Source organism: Indicator indicator, chromosome 2 (genome assembly GCF_027791375.1).
Source record: "Indicator indicator isolate 239-I01 chromosome 2, UM_Iind_1.1, whole genome shotgun sequence".
Classification (NCBI taxonomy): domain Eukaryota; kingdom Metazoa; phylum Chordata; class Aves; order Piciformes; family Indicatoridae; genus Indicator; species Indicator indicator.
Genome location: NC_072011.1, coordinates 8,350,116 through 8,365,982, shown reverse-complemented (window position 1 = coordinate 8,365,982; position 15,867 = coordinate 8,350,116). Strand labels below are relative to the sequence as shown.

The 15,867-nt window shown below is 37.7% G+C and overlaps 1 protein-coding gene across 1 annotated transcript in view; it reads left to right on the top strand.

The window, feature by feature from the left end:
* Nucleotides 1-15,867, top strand: part of RNGTT (RNA guanylyltransferase and 5'-phosphatase) — a 172,788-nt gene that overhangs the window by 10,256 nt on the left and 146,665 nt on the right. The window contains exons 2-5 of the mRNA XM_054395501.1: nt 189-298; nt 9,738-9,841; nt 9,977-10,065; nt 13,850-13,925. Coding sequence (XP_054251476.1) covers nt 189-298; nt 9,738-9,841; nt 9,977-10,065; nt 13,850-13,925 — 379 coding nt within the window. The remainder of the gene's footprint in view (nt 1-188; nt 299-9,737; nt 9,842-9,976; nt 10,066-13,849; nt 13,926-15,867) is intronic.

Below are 15,867 nucleotides of genomic sequence, written 5' to 3'. Positions count from 1 at the left end.
ATTCTGAGAGAATTCATAACAAAAACCCCTTCTGATTCAACTATTCTTGATACTTTTCCTGTGATTAATGTTTCATTGAAGGTAAACCTCTAAAACTCCTCAGCATTTTGCTTTGAAATGGCTAAGTTGTAACTGTAAATGTACATGAGTATGCATAAAATACTGCAAAATTTGATTGTCTTTCATAGGGAAGTTTTTACCTTTGAAGACAATGCTAGGACCAAGATATGATGAACAGGTTGCTGAAGAAAACCGTTTTCACCCGAGTATGTTATCCAACTACTTAAAGAGTCTGAAGGTAAAGTTATATTTTCTAGTAACTGAAACATTGCTTCTATTATTAATGTTCATTCAAATGTTGCTTTTCAGTTTTAAGGAAAAAAAGTGGTGGATGGATTCATTTGGGACATCTGTACAGAAAATTTATGGTTTTGTTTACCTTTTCAGCTTCTCTGCAACTCCTACATTTTCAAAAGTACTTTCTTATAGGCAAGAACTAGGCAAAATCCTCGTTTGTTCACTGTATTAGCAGCAAGAATCTCACTCTTCTCTCTTATTACAGCTGCTGCTTGGGGAGACATGTCACTGTCAAAATCCAGATAGTCTGAATTTCTAATTTTATATATTATTCTTGTGAATGGCTGTGTTAAGTTGCGATTTTACTTACAGGAGTATTAGCATTTGAAAGTGAAAGAAGAATTTCGTAGAATTCTTCTGTTGTTTTGATACATAAATTTCTTCTTTGGATATACAGAATGCTTTATGGTATGTAACCAATTATTGCCAGATATGGGAGAAAATGTATGGATTTTATCCAGTAACATAGACTTAAATTACATTAAAAAATTAAGAGCATGGATTGGGACCCAGGAAAGTGGATTGAAGCCTTTATCATTGAGTTACAGAATTGTGCTTCTTGCTTATTCATCTCTGTTTTGCCCATTTCTGTCTATCTACTTCTACTTGCATGTTGTTCTGCACTGTAGTACAACTTCAACAGTAAAAGTGGAGAACAAGACCTTTCCAGCTTTTTATGTAGGTCTGTGAAGTGTTGTGCCCAGTCCAGTGCATCTGGAGATGTGGGAAACAGAATTTTCAACCTTCCATGGAAAGAAGGGCCTACAACCTAATTACTTAGATCCCTTTAACAAATTGTTATGTAGAAAGTTATCAGCATTTCTTTTGACTGTATTTTATAAAATCATGCTAGTGACGTATTTTCTGTGGGTTTTTTCTTGTTTTTTGCTTTTGTCTGAGTTGAATTCCAAACTTAATATCAGAGCTTAAACATCAGAAGAATCAGGTGACTATAATATGAGAATCTTGATTTTTATGAATCTTTTTTAGTCTGAGGTATGAAGTAGATGGTGAGCTACTCAGGATAGCAGTGATGGAAGTACCTGTGGGCTAACATGATAAGGAAAGTGCTAATCAGTGAAGCACATGTGCTTGTTCTCAGGAGCTTGAACTGGTAGCTTTTTTCTTGTTTGAGTTCTTGGATCTAAATTAAAATTGAGTTCCTCTTTAAACTATGAGTAAGACTGGTTTGGGAAAATTTCTAGGTAAATTCTGACTGAGGAGTTTACCTAGAAATTTTCCCAAACCAGTCTTACTCACAGTTTAAAGTAATAAAAAAATTCTGCATGTATTTTTAACTCCTAGAGAACTTTCGAGACTTATGCTGAATTTCCAACTGTTTGATGCAGAATTTCCAACTGTTTGCTTGTTGGTAATTTGTCACCAAAAAAGAAATCATGGTGAGCCTTCAGAGCCTTTCCACTAGGCACATCAATCAGTTCTGTTGCAGTGCTACTATTGTGTAATGTCTTGAGTAACATCAGGTTCTTAAAATACAATTACAAGAATATCTGATAATACAATTCCTAGTATGAGGATCCTCAATTCTATTTCGGCAATTTTTGTTCACAAGCCAAACACAAATCTTTTTTTCAACCTCCCTGTTCTCATCAAAACTATAACATTGTCTTGAACCTTGGTATAGCTTCTGATTGTTTTGTGTTTGAAATCATACAACTTTTTTATTTGCTGAGATATGCTGTGGGTTACTAGAATACTTTATTTAGAATATATTTATTTATTATATAGAATAACAGTTTACCAACAGTCTGGGAAGTAGATGAATCTGTGTTTGAGGAGACTTTGAAAAGTAGATTTTACCAAGGCAAAAGTAGCTCACTGTGCATGGTTCTCATAATTTTACTGTTTGTTTTACTGCTAACAGTTTACAGAACGAATCACTTCTGAAACCTGGTTATTACTTAGGTCTATATATTTTATCTCCCAAATAAGAGACTTCAGCAGAAATTTTTCCAGTATTACTACCACCACAGATGTTTTCTTTAAAGGTACCAGTTCAGCATTTAAGACAGTATCTGTCTGGGAGGAACTTTCTCTAAGAAGCTTCCAGTGCAACTCCTTTTTTTCATTGAGCTGTTTGCTGAAAATCTGAGTGTTAGAAACAGATTTGATAATGGGTAGCAACCTTTGTTTTCTTCTGATTGCCAGCATCACAGAATCACAGAATGTTAGGGGTTGGAAGGGATCTCAAAAGATCATCTAGTCCAACCTCAGTCTAGGATCACCTAGAGCAGGGCACACAGGAACACAGGCAGGTGCTGAATGTCTTCAGAGAAGGAGACTCCACAACCTCTCTGGGCAGCTTGTTCCAGTGTTTCGTTACCCTCACAGTGCAAAAGTTTTTCCTTATGTTCATGTGGAACCTCCTCTGCTCTAGCTTGAACCCATTGCCCCTTGTCCTATCGTTGGACATCACTGAGAAGAGTCTGACTCCATTTTGATACTCGTCCCTCACATATTGATAAACATGAATAAGGTCTCCCCTCAGTATCCTACAAGCTACAGAGACCCATCTCCCTCAGCCTTTTGTCATAAGGGAGATGTTTTGCTCACTTAATCATCTCTGTGACTCTGTGCAGGACTTGTTCAACCAGTTCCCTCTCCTTCTTGAACTGAGGGGCCCAGAACTGGACACAATATTCCAGATGTGGCCTTAGCAGAGAACCTCTCTCGACCTACTACCCACACCCCTTCTAACATACCCCAGGATGCCATTGTCCTCCTTCGCCCCGAGAGCGCATTGCTGGATCATGGTCATCCTGTTTTCTAACAGGACTCCCAAGTCCTTTTCCCCAGAGCTGCGCTCCAGACCAGCTGCTTTCCCCAGACCTGCTGACTGCAGGTCAGTCCCCAACCTGTACTGATACATGGGGTGGTTCTTTCCCAGATGCAAGACTCTGCATTTGTGCTTGTTGTATTTCATTAAATTTCTCCCTGCCCAACTCTCCAGCTTGACACTCTGTGATTCTGTGACCACTGACATAGTATCTTAATGGTTTCACTAAAAAAATTTGCAGGAGCAATTTGTGACAGCGTGAATAATTTAATCTTTTTTATTTCTTTCTTGAGCAGGTAGGTTAGTACTGTTTATGCTTTATGAGGGGCTAGGACATGAGTTAACTCAAAAGAATACTTGGGCCATTAATATGCTCAAGTCACAGTATTTTTATTAGGAAAACTAGTAACCAGTTTTAGGCCATGTTAACTGTTTTCAGAGATAAATTCAATCACTGATTTAAACTATTTTCATAAAATCTGGAACATGTCCAGAGAAGGGCCACGAGGATGATCAGAGGGCTGGAGCTCCTCTCCTGTGAGGACAGACTGAAAGAGTTGGGGCTGTTCAGTCTGGAGAAGAGGAGAAACCAGAAGTCTGGTTTCTGAGGAGACCTTATTGTGGCCTTCCAGTATCTTAAAAGGGCCTACAAGAAAGCTGGTGAAGGACTTTTTTAGGGATGTCAGGTAGCAGTAGGACTAGGGAGAATGGAGCAAAACTAGAATTGGATAGATTCAGATTGGATGTTGGGAAGGTCTTCACCATAAGGGTGGTGAGACACTGGTTGCCTAGGGAGGTGGCAGAAGCCTCATCACTGGAGGTTTTTAAGACCAGGCTGGATGTGGCTCTGAGCAACATGATCTAGTGTGAGGTGTCCCTGTCCATGGCAAGGGGGTTGGAACTAGATGATCCTTGAGGTCCCTTCCAACCCTAACAATTCTATGGTTCTATGATAAAATGGCTTAGTTTGGAAGGGACTGTAGAGATTACCTACTCCAACCCCACTGCCATGGGCAGGGTTGCCTTGCAACTAGAGATCCTCTCTGACCTTAAACACCTCCAGGGAGTGGACATCTACTAACACTGAGCAACCTATTCCAGAGTCTCACCACCCTAGTACTGAAGAACTTTTTCCTAAGATGTAGTCTAAACCTCAGCTTAAATCCATTCCTCCTAGTCCTGTTGCTAGACATCCTTATGAGAAGTCCCTCTCTAGCCTTCCTATAGGATCCCTTCAGGTATTGGAAGGCAGCTCTAAAGTCCCCCCATGTCTTCTCTAGGCTGAACAACCCCAGCTCCCTCAGCCTATCCTCATAGCACCAGCCCTTTGATCGTCCCTGTGGCCTTCCTCTGGACTTGCTCTATCAGTTCTATGCCCTTCTTTTGATGGGGACACCAGAACTGAATACAGTATTCAAAATGTGGTCTCACAAGAGCAGAGTAAAGATGAAGAATCTCTTAATGTGCTGTCCACACTCCTCTTGATACAGCCCAGGATACGATTTGCCTTCTGGGCTGCATAAGCACTCTGCCAGCTCATGGTGACCTTCTCATCAATAAACAGCACCAAGTATTTTTCTTCAGGGCTACTCTCAACTCACTCTGCCCCTAGCCTGTATTTGTGCCTGGGATTGGCCTGACCCAGATGCAGGACCTTGCACTTTGACTCTCTTCTAATAACAAATGCAGGAAAATAATTCTGGGACTGGAGAGAATTCAGTATTATATACTCAGTGTATATTGTAGTATGCTCTCTCCCTCGTGGGGAGGATGTTTTCAAGTTCCAGCATCTAATGAGAAACTTCTGGGGTCATACAAGGGGAACCTAGCTAAGCACATTTAATTACAGAGCAGCAGAAAAGTGCATGCATAAGGCATTAATAGCTGGAAATAGCTGGAATGTGAGAAATTGAGGAGGAAGGCTTTTATAACTGTAGGAGGGCATGGAAAGCCTGGCCAAAATAAGTATGAGCAGAATGGAGGTGGTATGAAGATCTTGGTATTAGTGTATGCAGAAGATACGAATTTCAAGTGATGAGTGAGATTTTTTTTTTCCTGCCATCCAGTCATCTTTTACAATTAGGAGCAAAAGACGTAGCTGGTTCCAATTGTTTCAATGTGGCATCTAGATTGTAGTGTTGCAACAGTCCTTGTAAGAAAGAAATTTAAGTGAGAAGTTGCTTAACAATTTAAAATTATTTTGTCTTCCAATTCTGTTTTATTCAATGGATGTGGTGGACCAAAGGATGTGATTCATATTACACATTGGCTGGAAAAACTTTTTTTTTTATTTCCAGTGGGTGACTATCTGTAGTCTTTCAAAAATCAACTCCTATTAAGAACTTTCTAGGAGCAAACTTATGAGAGCATGACTGAGAGGATAGTTGTGATGACTGCTGTGATGTTTTCAGTGTAGAGCAAAGCCCCTCTGTGATGAACATGCACATGCTGGAGTCTCTTCTATAGGTGAGAATTGTGACTGGTCCGCACAAGCATGGTATAAACCTGGTGGGTGCTTTGGCTGAAACATTTCAATTCCTGTGGGTACCAATGGTTGGGGTTTCTTTTGTGTGGAACTTCATAATTCATTGTATATTTTGTTGTTAATCCCCCTCTCCCCCTCTTCAAATTGAAAAAAAAATTCAATGTCTTTTTCTGTTGCTTCATGTCTTGGGTTTAAGGAGCAAGACAGAGCTCTTTAACCCTTCTCAAAGGAGTTAAAGAAAACATTCCACACAGGATTGGATAGAATGGCAAGTCTAAATGGAAATGCTATTCATAACTCCATACTACAGTACAAAGTACATAAAATACACAGAATCCATAGCACACCTCTGCCATGGTTCTCCAAACAAACCTTCTTAGGTCAAAGCTTCTGACCACCTTCCTTCAAGCCAGGCCAAAACCCTAGGCCTCAAATGCCACCCCCCTGATGCCTCTCTACCTCCCATACCAAACCCGAGTGACACAGCTTAAAATTTAGCTTGCCAGCTCCAGGCCCCACTTCCATGCATAGCAAAGATAAGGAAGCCCACCAGGAAGGGAGACAGTGAGGGAGAAGAGGAGGAAGGGACAGCTTGTGCTGTTCCCTTTTAATGGGGAGATGCAGACATTCTGGGAATGAAATAACGAAAGATTACACTTTCTGGTCCACCCCTGGACCGCTCTGATCCTCCCGAAAGACTTCTCTATGGTTCTTAAAGGCATTTAGCCTCAAACCAATACACCTTGCACTCTGTAAATTACAGTGAGTTATGTGCAGCTAATCCCATGAATTGAGAGAATCCCATGAATGTATCTTTGGCTAAGTTACTGGATGTCTGTTTGGTTTACTGTTCCGTGAAAGCTGCGGGGATCAATGACCCTTCACAAGATCTTTACCTGTATGTGATTGAAATGATCTGTGATAATTGCAAAGGAATGGCAGTCCAGAATTCCTAGAGTCCTGTCGTAATTTCCTCTCTAACACTTTGGGTTTTTTCATTCTTCTGTTTGAGTTAAATGCACCATCTCAAAATGCTTGGTGTCACTTTAGATCTGAAGTATGTTATAGTGTTCTCCTGGCTTCTGCCTGTCAGTCAGAAAACAAATATGTGAGTCTGTTCAAAGAGTAATTTCTAAAAGTTGAGGGAAAAGCATGTGAGCACTCTGAACTTAAAAGTTTTGCCGTGAAATTAATTTTTGTGTTTTCACTCATCTTCTCAGTGATAGCTCTTTATTGTAGCGGGAGTTTGGGAAAGTTTGGAGGCTTCTGGTAGGAGTGCTTAAAGCTGCTGGTATTTGAGAACTGTGGGGATGAGAATTGTTCTTGAATTTCCAAAACTAAAACAGAATTGTATCTCTCCTACTTTTGGATGGGAGAATGTGAAACTATGTTCTGCAGATCACTTGCAGTTCTTGTATCGCTCCTTCAATGCTTTGATATATTCAAGTGTTACATTTCAGTCACATTGAGATCCCTTCCAGCTTGGCATTCTATGAGTCTGTCTTCATGCTTTTGTTAAAGGTTGTTTTCCTCACAATTCTTTTCCCCCTTTTCTAGACTGTCAGATGATAACAGCATTTTTTTTTTCAGGGGTCATTCACATATTGGAGTGTCGTTTTTTCCTATTAGACTGGAACTGAATGCAAACCCACTTATGTTAAAGTGATGTTTTCTTTGAATCTTAATCTTACATTGAAAATAAATAGTTTTCCCTTAGCTGAGGACATCTCAGAAGCTTGTACCTAACTCCATATTGTAAATAAAAGAATAGATGATGATGATGAGCTATGTGGAAGTTGGGGAGGAGGGTAGTTAAGAAGATCATTTATGTGGCTTCATGGTCTAGAGCTCTCTGGTGAAAATAAATCTTATTCTCACATCAGTCTTTTTCTCAACTCAAACCATGCTATTGCTAAGGTGCAGAACACAAAAGGAGGGTTTTCTGCTTTTTTGGAGTGCATGGATTGTTACTGGAAGATACTGTTGATTCCCTCCTTGTGACCACTGCTTGTTTAGAATTGTAGAAAAATATCTAAATAGTTTTTGTAGAACGATCTCATTTTAGATTAATTTTTCTATCCTAGCACATTGTCCTGTACAGTCATCTACAAGTACTGATGTGGTAATAATGTCATTCTCCTCTGAACAGTTATTTTGAACTGGTTTATGTCAGTGTCATGGGGCTATGGACCTACAGTGTGTACCACCTGGAAGTTTTGTGTGGTCTTGCTTGTGAATCAAGCAGTGTTGAGACATTTGTTGAATGCTGTTGAATGTGGAGTGAGAAGAAAGTAATCAACAAATTGATTGCCATTTGTTTACCTAATACAAAATTAGTTGCTGGCTAGTATGCTCTCAGTATGGATGTTTAATGTCAATCAAGCTGCTAATACATGAATTTTCAGGTGATGTAACATTATTTTCAGGTGGACCCTTACTGAAGTAGTTTGTATTTCTGCAAAGCATAGTAATAGAAGTAAATACATAACTTTGAATAAAATATGCAAAGTCAAAGTAAACAAGAAGGAATTTAGAGTTTAGAACTGATTTGGATATTACACTACAAATGCTTAAGGCTACTGACATAATATTATGATGCTTTTTAATATCTGATAAATGAAAAATATTAGGAAATTATTATTATTGTGAAAGTATATAATCAGGACTTGAATACTATGGATAACTACCTGTGTAGATGATTGCAAGTTAGGCTTTGGGATCTACTGAACAACAGAGCCAAGTGAGGCAGCTGTTTCTGAGCTGCATACCAGTTACAATTGGGATTTATCTTTTCTGAATTGTCTGGAAGCAATATTTTAATTTGTAATGCTTCCAACTGCAATGCTAAGTTACTGGCAGTCTGTTGACCTTAAGGTAAATAAAACCTGATCAAAATCCTGTTTATAAGCATGTGCTGGAGTTTTAAATCTATTGAGGATTCAGTGCTCTACCTTCGCACGTGTGTAGCAGTGTTAATATATTTGTAAGTGTGCTGTTCATGTAGCAAAGCTGTGGAACGTGGATTTTGCTAAAATACCACTCTTAAAACATCTTTTTTTAAAAGACATCTAGTTTCAGGGTAAGGATTCTACTTGCAATCATGACATTCAGCATTTTGACCTAAAGTGATTATTGCAGTTAAAAGGCAGGAAGCCAGGAACACTTTCAGAGGTGTCAGTGAGCTGTTTTTACACAGTAATACTGGGAGGTTTAAGGTTAATGGAAATTTTGTGTGTACCAAGGACGAGTAGAAGGCACTTTCTGATGTTCTCTGTGTGTTGGATGCCACCCAGTGGAATTTCTGCTTTCCATCTTGCTTTTTAAAAACGTAGTCACTTCCACGGGGATGCTTCAAAAGACCTATTCAGCAGCAATAAAAAAACAAACAGTGAAACAGAAAGATCATGCACAAGTGGACACATTAGGTTAGAGTGGGCAAAGCAGCCTGAATTTGTGTACATCCTAACATCTGAGTGGTTGATGCTGCCACCCTAATTACTGACAGCATCTTTGAAGATTTCAAGTCTTTGAAGATTTCAAGTTGTTGCACATTTTAGTTTTGAATAAAATGTTTCTGAGAATTTAAGGAAATGTTAAACTTCTGTTAAAAAAACATCTGTTTTGCACTCTAATGGATGGGTAAATTAAGATGAGTTATTTTTTGAGAATTTACTTTATATAAAATGCTCTGTAGTTAATTTTTCTTATGGTACTTCGATATGCCAAAGTTGAATATTGTTCTGCTTAAAGCATTCTACTCTTATTTGTCATTTAACATGTTAAAATAATTCATTAGCAGGTACTTTCTGCTGTTACCAGGTCTTTCTTATTTAGAAACATTAATGGGAACAAACTGAAGTTTCTTGAATTGATGGTTAGTGCTAAATCAGATATCAGCTTTCATAAACAAGCACAGATTATTAGGAAACAAAGATTGTTAGGAATAAATACAATATAATAATTTTAAACTTGTAATTTTAGCCTGTCATTGTCTTTATTTTAGTCATTTTTAGCCATATAGTATTTATGCACTGATATTTGAATGACATCTGTAAGTTTACTTTTTTTGTTTACTTTTTTGTTTATTTTTTGTTTTAGGTTAAAATGGGTTTACTGGTAGACTTGACAAACACCACTAGATTCTATGATAGGAATGATATAGAGAAGGAAGGGATTAAATACATAAAGCTCCAGTGTAAAGGGTAAGTTGTCTGCACTTTTTTAATACTTAGCTTTGAATTTGAAAGATCAAGTAATTCATCTTTGTGACTTTTTTTTTTTTCCCTCTTCCCTTTCCCTTAGCTGTCTCCTAATCTGTGTGTTCCTACATTTTCCAGGCATGGTGAGTGCCCAACACCTGAGAATACAGAAACGTTTATCCGTGTTTGTGAACACTTCAGTGATAAGAATCCCTCAGAGCTTATAGGTATGTCTTCTTATCTCCATTATATCCATCTTCTATCCATCATTAGTTTTCACTGTTAATTTATTTCATATTTACTCACAACAACAGTGCCTTAAAAATCTAAGCAATTTCCTCCATTCAGTGTTTATGTGTATATAGATTGATTGCTTTTGCTCCAGAAACTATTATGGTATTTTTTTTTTTTTAATATAAACCAGGATGTTTCTGCATTCATCAAATGATTACATCTATTGAGTAAATATCTACAGGTTTAAGAATTGTCTACACATAGGTGATACTTCCCTTGTGTTTTTGTAATTTCTGCTGTTACAAATGCAGGTTGTGTATTGCCTAAGTATTGTTTTGGGATTTGATGGTCTGACTTGCTTGAAGTCATGTTTTCTAACTTAATAATTAGAGATTCTTTAGCAAATCTCACAAAACAACTGATTAATTGCTGGAAACTGGTAGTAGATAGTAGTCTTAAGTTTTTTCTTTTCTGGTGTTGTTTTGAATGTTTTTAAGGAAAGTTGTTTTATGTTTTATGTTTTTTTTTTTCACTCAGAGCAAATTAAATTTTCAGTTCAATCTGGGTAGCTTCTAGTTTTAGTTAACAAAAATCAGAATAGAATGTTTTTTTTTAAGTCTTTTAATGTTCAACTCTTATCTGCAAACTGTCAAGAGGCGAGATTACTTTGTAGCTGAGTTTCCAGAGTTAAAATGGGTGGTGTCTTCAAACCCCTTTGATAATTCTGCAGCCTTCCTGAATCTGGCTGTCTTTGTGACTTAGCAGTGCATGAAACAGTTGTTTGTGTAGGTGTCATTGATAAGAGCTTGGTAAAGTAAGTTGATGTGTTCATAGATTGGCTTATATAAAGCTGTTGAAGTTGTTGGGAGGGACTTTTGGGAGTCAGCTAGTCAGTTGCCCTTCCTTAGAGCAGGCTCAGCTGAAGCAGCTTGCTCAGGATCATGCCCATTTGGATTTTGACCATATCCAAGCTTGGATACTCCACATCTGGCAACCTTCTGCTCACCCTTACAATTACAGGTTTTTTCTTTTGCTTAAATGAAGCTTAACTGTATTTCAGTTAGTACTCATTCCTTTTTGTCCTGTTATGGGATACCACTGAGAATCCTTTTTTTTTTTTTAATGCTTGAGACTTTTAATTTGGGCACACACTTCTTCACATAATTTTCTTTTAGGTACTTTTATATGTTTTGTTTCACACAGATTGCAATTTCAATTTGAGAACTGTGTTTTCTTCTCTAAACTGAAATGCAAGTATGTGATCAGAAAAATGAGAGACTGCTGAAGGAGAATGAGTGGGATCAGTCATCAACACTTATTTCAGAGCTTGAAATATTATTCATGACTGACTGACCCCATTCACTCTCCTTTCACAGTTCCTCAATTTGGTCCTCCAGCAGTGTTTCTGAACTTGAAATATTGCTGTGGTCAGCAATATATATGGAGCTTGGATAGCATAGTGATATCCTACAATAGCAGTCCCATTTAACTAGTATTTCAGCTTTAAAAATACTACTTTTAGTGCTGAGCCACTAACTTGTTGATTTATACGAATTATGAAATGTTGTTCTGTTATTTAGACTTCTTTTTTCCTCCATAGAAACAAAGCCAATTAGAAAGAGTCAGGAAGAAAATAATACATTGAGTGAGTTTTTAAATAACCTGTGGTTTAGACTTTTTTGTAGTAAAAGGGAAATGTTGGGATTTTACATTTCCCTTCCATGAAAAAGTTCCCTTCCAACTGAAAAGTTGTTTCTGGTTCTGAACACTTGCTTCCTCTAACAGGAGATCAGAGGGACTGGCATGGAGGGTGTTTTTATCAAAAGCAAAGCAGGCTGCAGCTGGGGTAGTGCTGCACCCTGTGTGATCTTTCCCTTGCAAGCCATTGCTCTCGTTGCTGAGATGCTTCTTATCTTTGTCATGTGTACAAAATTATTGACTTAACCTTTTTAGTAGCAGTAACAGCTGCAGGACTTACTGATAGCGATTGTGTGCAATTTCATTTCCAGTGTCAAGATGAGATAAGAAAAGAGACGGAAATGTGAGTGAAAAGTGAACAAAATTTTCTATTCAGCTAGAACAATATAGGATGGAAATGTTATTTTTGCAAATTGAAGGACTGGAGCGTGCCTGCCAACCTGGAGGAAACAAAACGCAAACAAACAAACACAAAAAATCCCCCAAACCTTCCAAACCCCAGAAATTATTACTGGAAACAAATTCTATAAGGAAGCTAAAATTAATTTAATTTGATGCAAGTTGCAACAGTTTTTAGTATTATTAAATGGTTAAAATGGATGAATCCAAAGAAATATGTAGTAAGTTTGCCTTGCTTTAGTAAGAAGCTTGATGGGGCAGGCACAGGGAGCAATGGGTGGAAGTTGAGGCATAGGAAGTTCCATACAAACATGAGGAAAAACTTTTCACTGTGAGGGTGATAGAACACTGGAACAGTGTGCCCAGAGGGGTTGTGGAGTCTCCCTCTCTGGAGATATTCAAAACCTACCTGGATGCATTCCTGTGTGATCTGGTCTAAGTGATCCTGCTCTGGCAGAGTGGTGGTTGGACTGGATGATCTTTCAAGGTCCCTTCCAGCCCTTAATATTCTGTGATTCTGCATGAAAGCCCAAGCCTGATACAGTTGGCATATTTCTGTTGACCTATATAAAGTTTCAGGGTTTTATCATTTTACTCTTTTAGATATTTTTGTATCTTCAGTTAAAAAAGGAAAAAAAAAAGAATACTTGAAGTATATGGTAGCATTTAGTAAACAAGTTAGGTATTAGCATTTTGTCTGAATAAGCATGAAGTGAATGATAGCTTAACTTCACTAACAATGGTAGAGAAATGAGGAAATCAAGAAAAGCTTAAGTGACTTGCTTTATGGTCACAACTGAAAAAATATGTTAACATTAAGAATAATTGGGTTTGCTATTAGTGGAAACGTTGGTATTGATAATTTTAAATGCAGTATGAGGAAGAGGCAACAGCTTGCCAGAATTATTCTCTTCATGACATTTTTAGTAGGATGTGTTTTCAGTTCAGTGTGTTTATCACTAGATGGTGCTGTTGCCTTGAGAGAAAAATAAAGTTCCAATGCCTTTGATTCTTTTTAATAGGGAATGAGTTTGGTCAAATAAAAGCTGAAGACTTAATTATTTTTTTTTATTACACTGAAAAGATTGGTAATTCAAGATGATTATACTGTTGTATAGGTTCATTTTTGTGGTGGTGGTTTGTTGTTTGTTTGTTTGGGGTTTTTTTTTTTTTTTTGGTTGGTTGGTTTTGTTTGTTTTCAAAATCAGTAAGCCTGGTCTTAGCATGTTAATAGCAAATTCAAAACAGAATTGTGATCTATTGACAATGCTTTCAAGTTTGAGGTAGGGTAGTCTGGATACGTTTTTTTCTGCTTGATAGTGTGAAATGAATGTAATGCTTATTGAATCCACTAAAAGCACAATTACTGAATTGATTGTTTGTCTTCTGATAAGCAGTTAACCAGTCATAAAAAAATACTTTGAATCTTATTTGGATTAACCATATTTGAGTTGCATTAAGTTCGTTCTTTTGAGTTGGAATAAACTGAAGTATCCTATCCTCTTGTTGCTAGCCATTTGCAGAAAGAATGAAATAAATTGCTTTTTAGGCTTATGTGCCTTGATGGAAGGGGAGATAACTCTTTAATGAAGGTGGAAGGATCCACAAACATACTTTGGAAATTAAAATGTTTATTAAAACTACTTGCAAATGATTATGCCCTTTCCTTCTCTTGTCTAGGTGTCCATTGCACTCATGGTTTCAACAGAACTGGATTTCTGATCTGTGCCTTTTTGGTTGAGAAGTTGGACTGGAGGTAACTTTGAATGTTAATTCCTAGGGGTTTGTGGCGAGTGACCAAAGGTATCTTCAGTATCTTTCACTCATTGTCCTGACAGCTGTCTTCATCTCTTACTTTTTCATCTTTTTCATGTAGGCCTACATATAACCTTTTAGTTTAAGTTTATTATTTTTGGGTTTATTGTTTTATTGAGTTTAAAGAGAAGTTAGCTACAACAACAGCAGAGGGACATACTTGCCTCTGAAGGGTCAGGAGGAGACCCTGTTTACAGCTCACTGTTTCACTAAAGTCAACAGTATGCTTATCTACAGACTCATCTGGGTTTTTTGTGATTTAAAAATGTGACTTATGATGTAGGAATTCTCATAGTCATGATCATACTCAAATAACATTAGGGTGGAAAACACCCATGTGATGTTGGTGAGTGTGACTTTTGTCACAAACACTATTTGTGATGGGATCCTGTGCAAACTGTGTTTCTTAACAAGCCCTTTAACCATTCTGATGATATTTTTTGTTCTTTAATTGAAGAAACTTCTACTCCTGTTGCAGCATTTTCTTATGACTGTACATAAAGTTATTTGGTGCTTAGCATGTATGTATGCAAACTCTTTGCAAAGAACTAGGACATTGTTGTCTGTTAATAAACTTGAAATAAAGACATTCACAGAATCACAAAATCACAGAATGTTACAGATTGGAAGGGACCTCCAGAGATCAAGTCCAGCCCCCCTGCCAAAAGCAGGATCACTTAGGGTAGTCTGCACAGGAATGCATCCAGGCAGGTTTTGAAAGTCTCCAGAAAAGGAAACTCCACAACCTCTCTGGGCAGCCTGTTCCAGTGCTCTGTCACCCTCACTGTAAAGAAGTTTCTCCTCATGCTGAGGTGAAATCTTCTATGTTCAAGTGCATCACTGAAAAGAGATTGCCCCCCTCCACTTGACACCCACCCCTCAGATATTTATAGGCATTGATGAGATTCCCCTCTCAGTCTTCTCAAGACTGAACAGCCCCAGGTCTCTCATTCTCTCTTCATAGGGGAGATGCTCAAGTCCCCTAATCATCCTCTTGACATTGTAATAGTGGAGACAGAACACCATTAGTAGTGAGTAACTGAATCTTGGCAGAGTTCTAGCTGAGTATAAGTATATGCAGATACAACTATCTTTATAGTATGATTCTAGTTGTTCTTATGAACTAGCCAAATTCTCTGCTTTTATTCTAACAATTTAAAAGCTGCATGCAGTAATTAGACTGAATTGATCCTTTGCTCTGAAGAGAAAATGCACCTGAATCTTTTTGAATCTCTTGCTTTTATGCAGTGTTTGTTTATTTTTAAACCTCTGTGGCAGAAGTCTTAACAGCCATGTTTTATCTTTTATGCTTCAGCCAGTTAGTTAATTCTATCAGGTTTGTTCATCTCTGTCAGTTTTTTTTTTAAATTAACACCCAGATACCACCTGGTAGGAAAAAATGTCCACAGCAAAAGAATGAATTCTGGCAAGGTGGTAGTTAATGCTAAGCATTGTATCAAGATAAATCCTATTTGCTGTATCATTCTTTAAAAGTGGCATTGTCATTTGCTGATGAGGAAATAAGATTTTCTTGATGGAAAACCCCATCCATATTCCTTCCTTAAGCATATGATGCAGGAGTGCTGCTGATGTATTGTGAATACTGAGATGTATTTTATACTTCAGTTTAAAGAAAGGTCATCCAGACTGTAAGTTTTCCAGATAGTGATCAGAAACCTTGCTGGATTCATTTTTTCACAACTCATTTTCCCCAAAGACTGCTATGTTTCCAGAACTTGCAAAATATATTTAATTGCAGTTAGTTTTTTGTGCCTGAAATCTGCGCTGCCTCTGTTACAGTCTTTCATTGCCTTCTATTCCAGAACAGTGTAGAGTTCCAGTATCATCTGACAAATCTGAGCATCTCTCAGGCCCCATCCCTT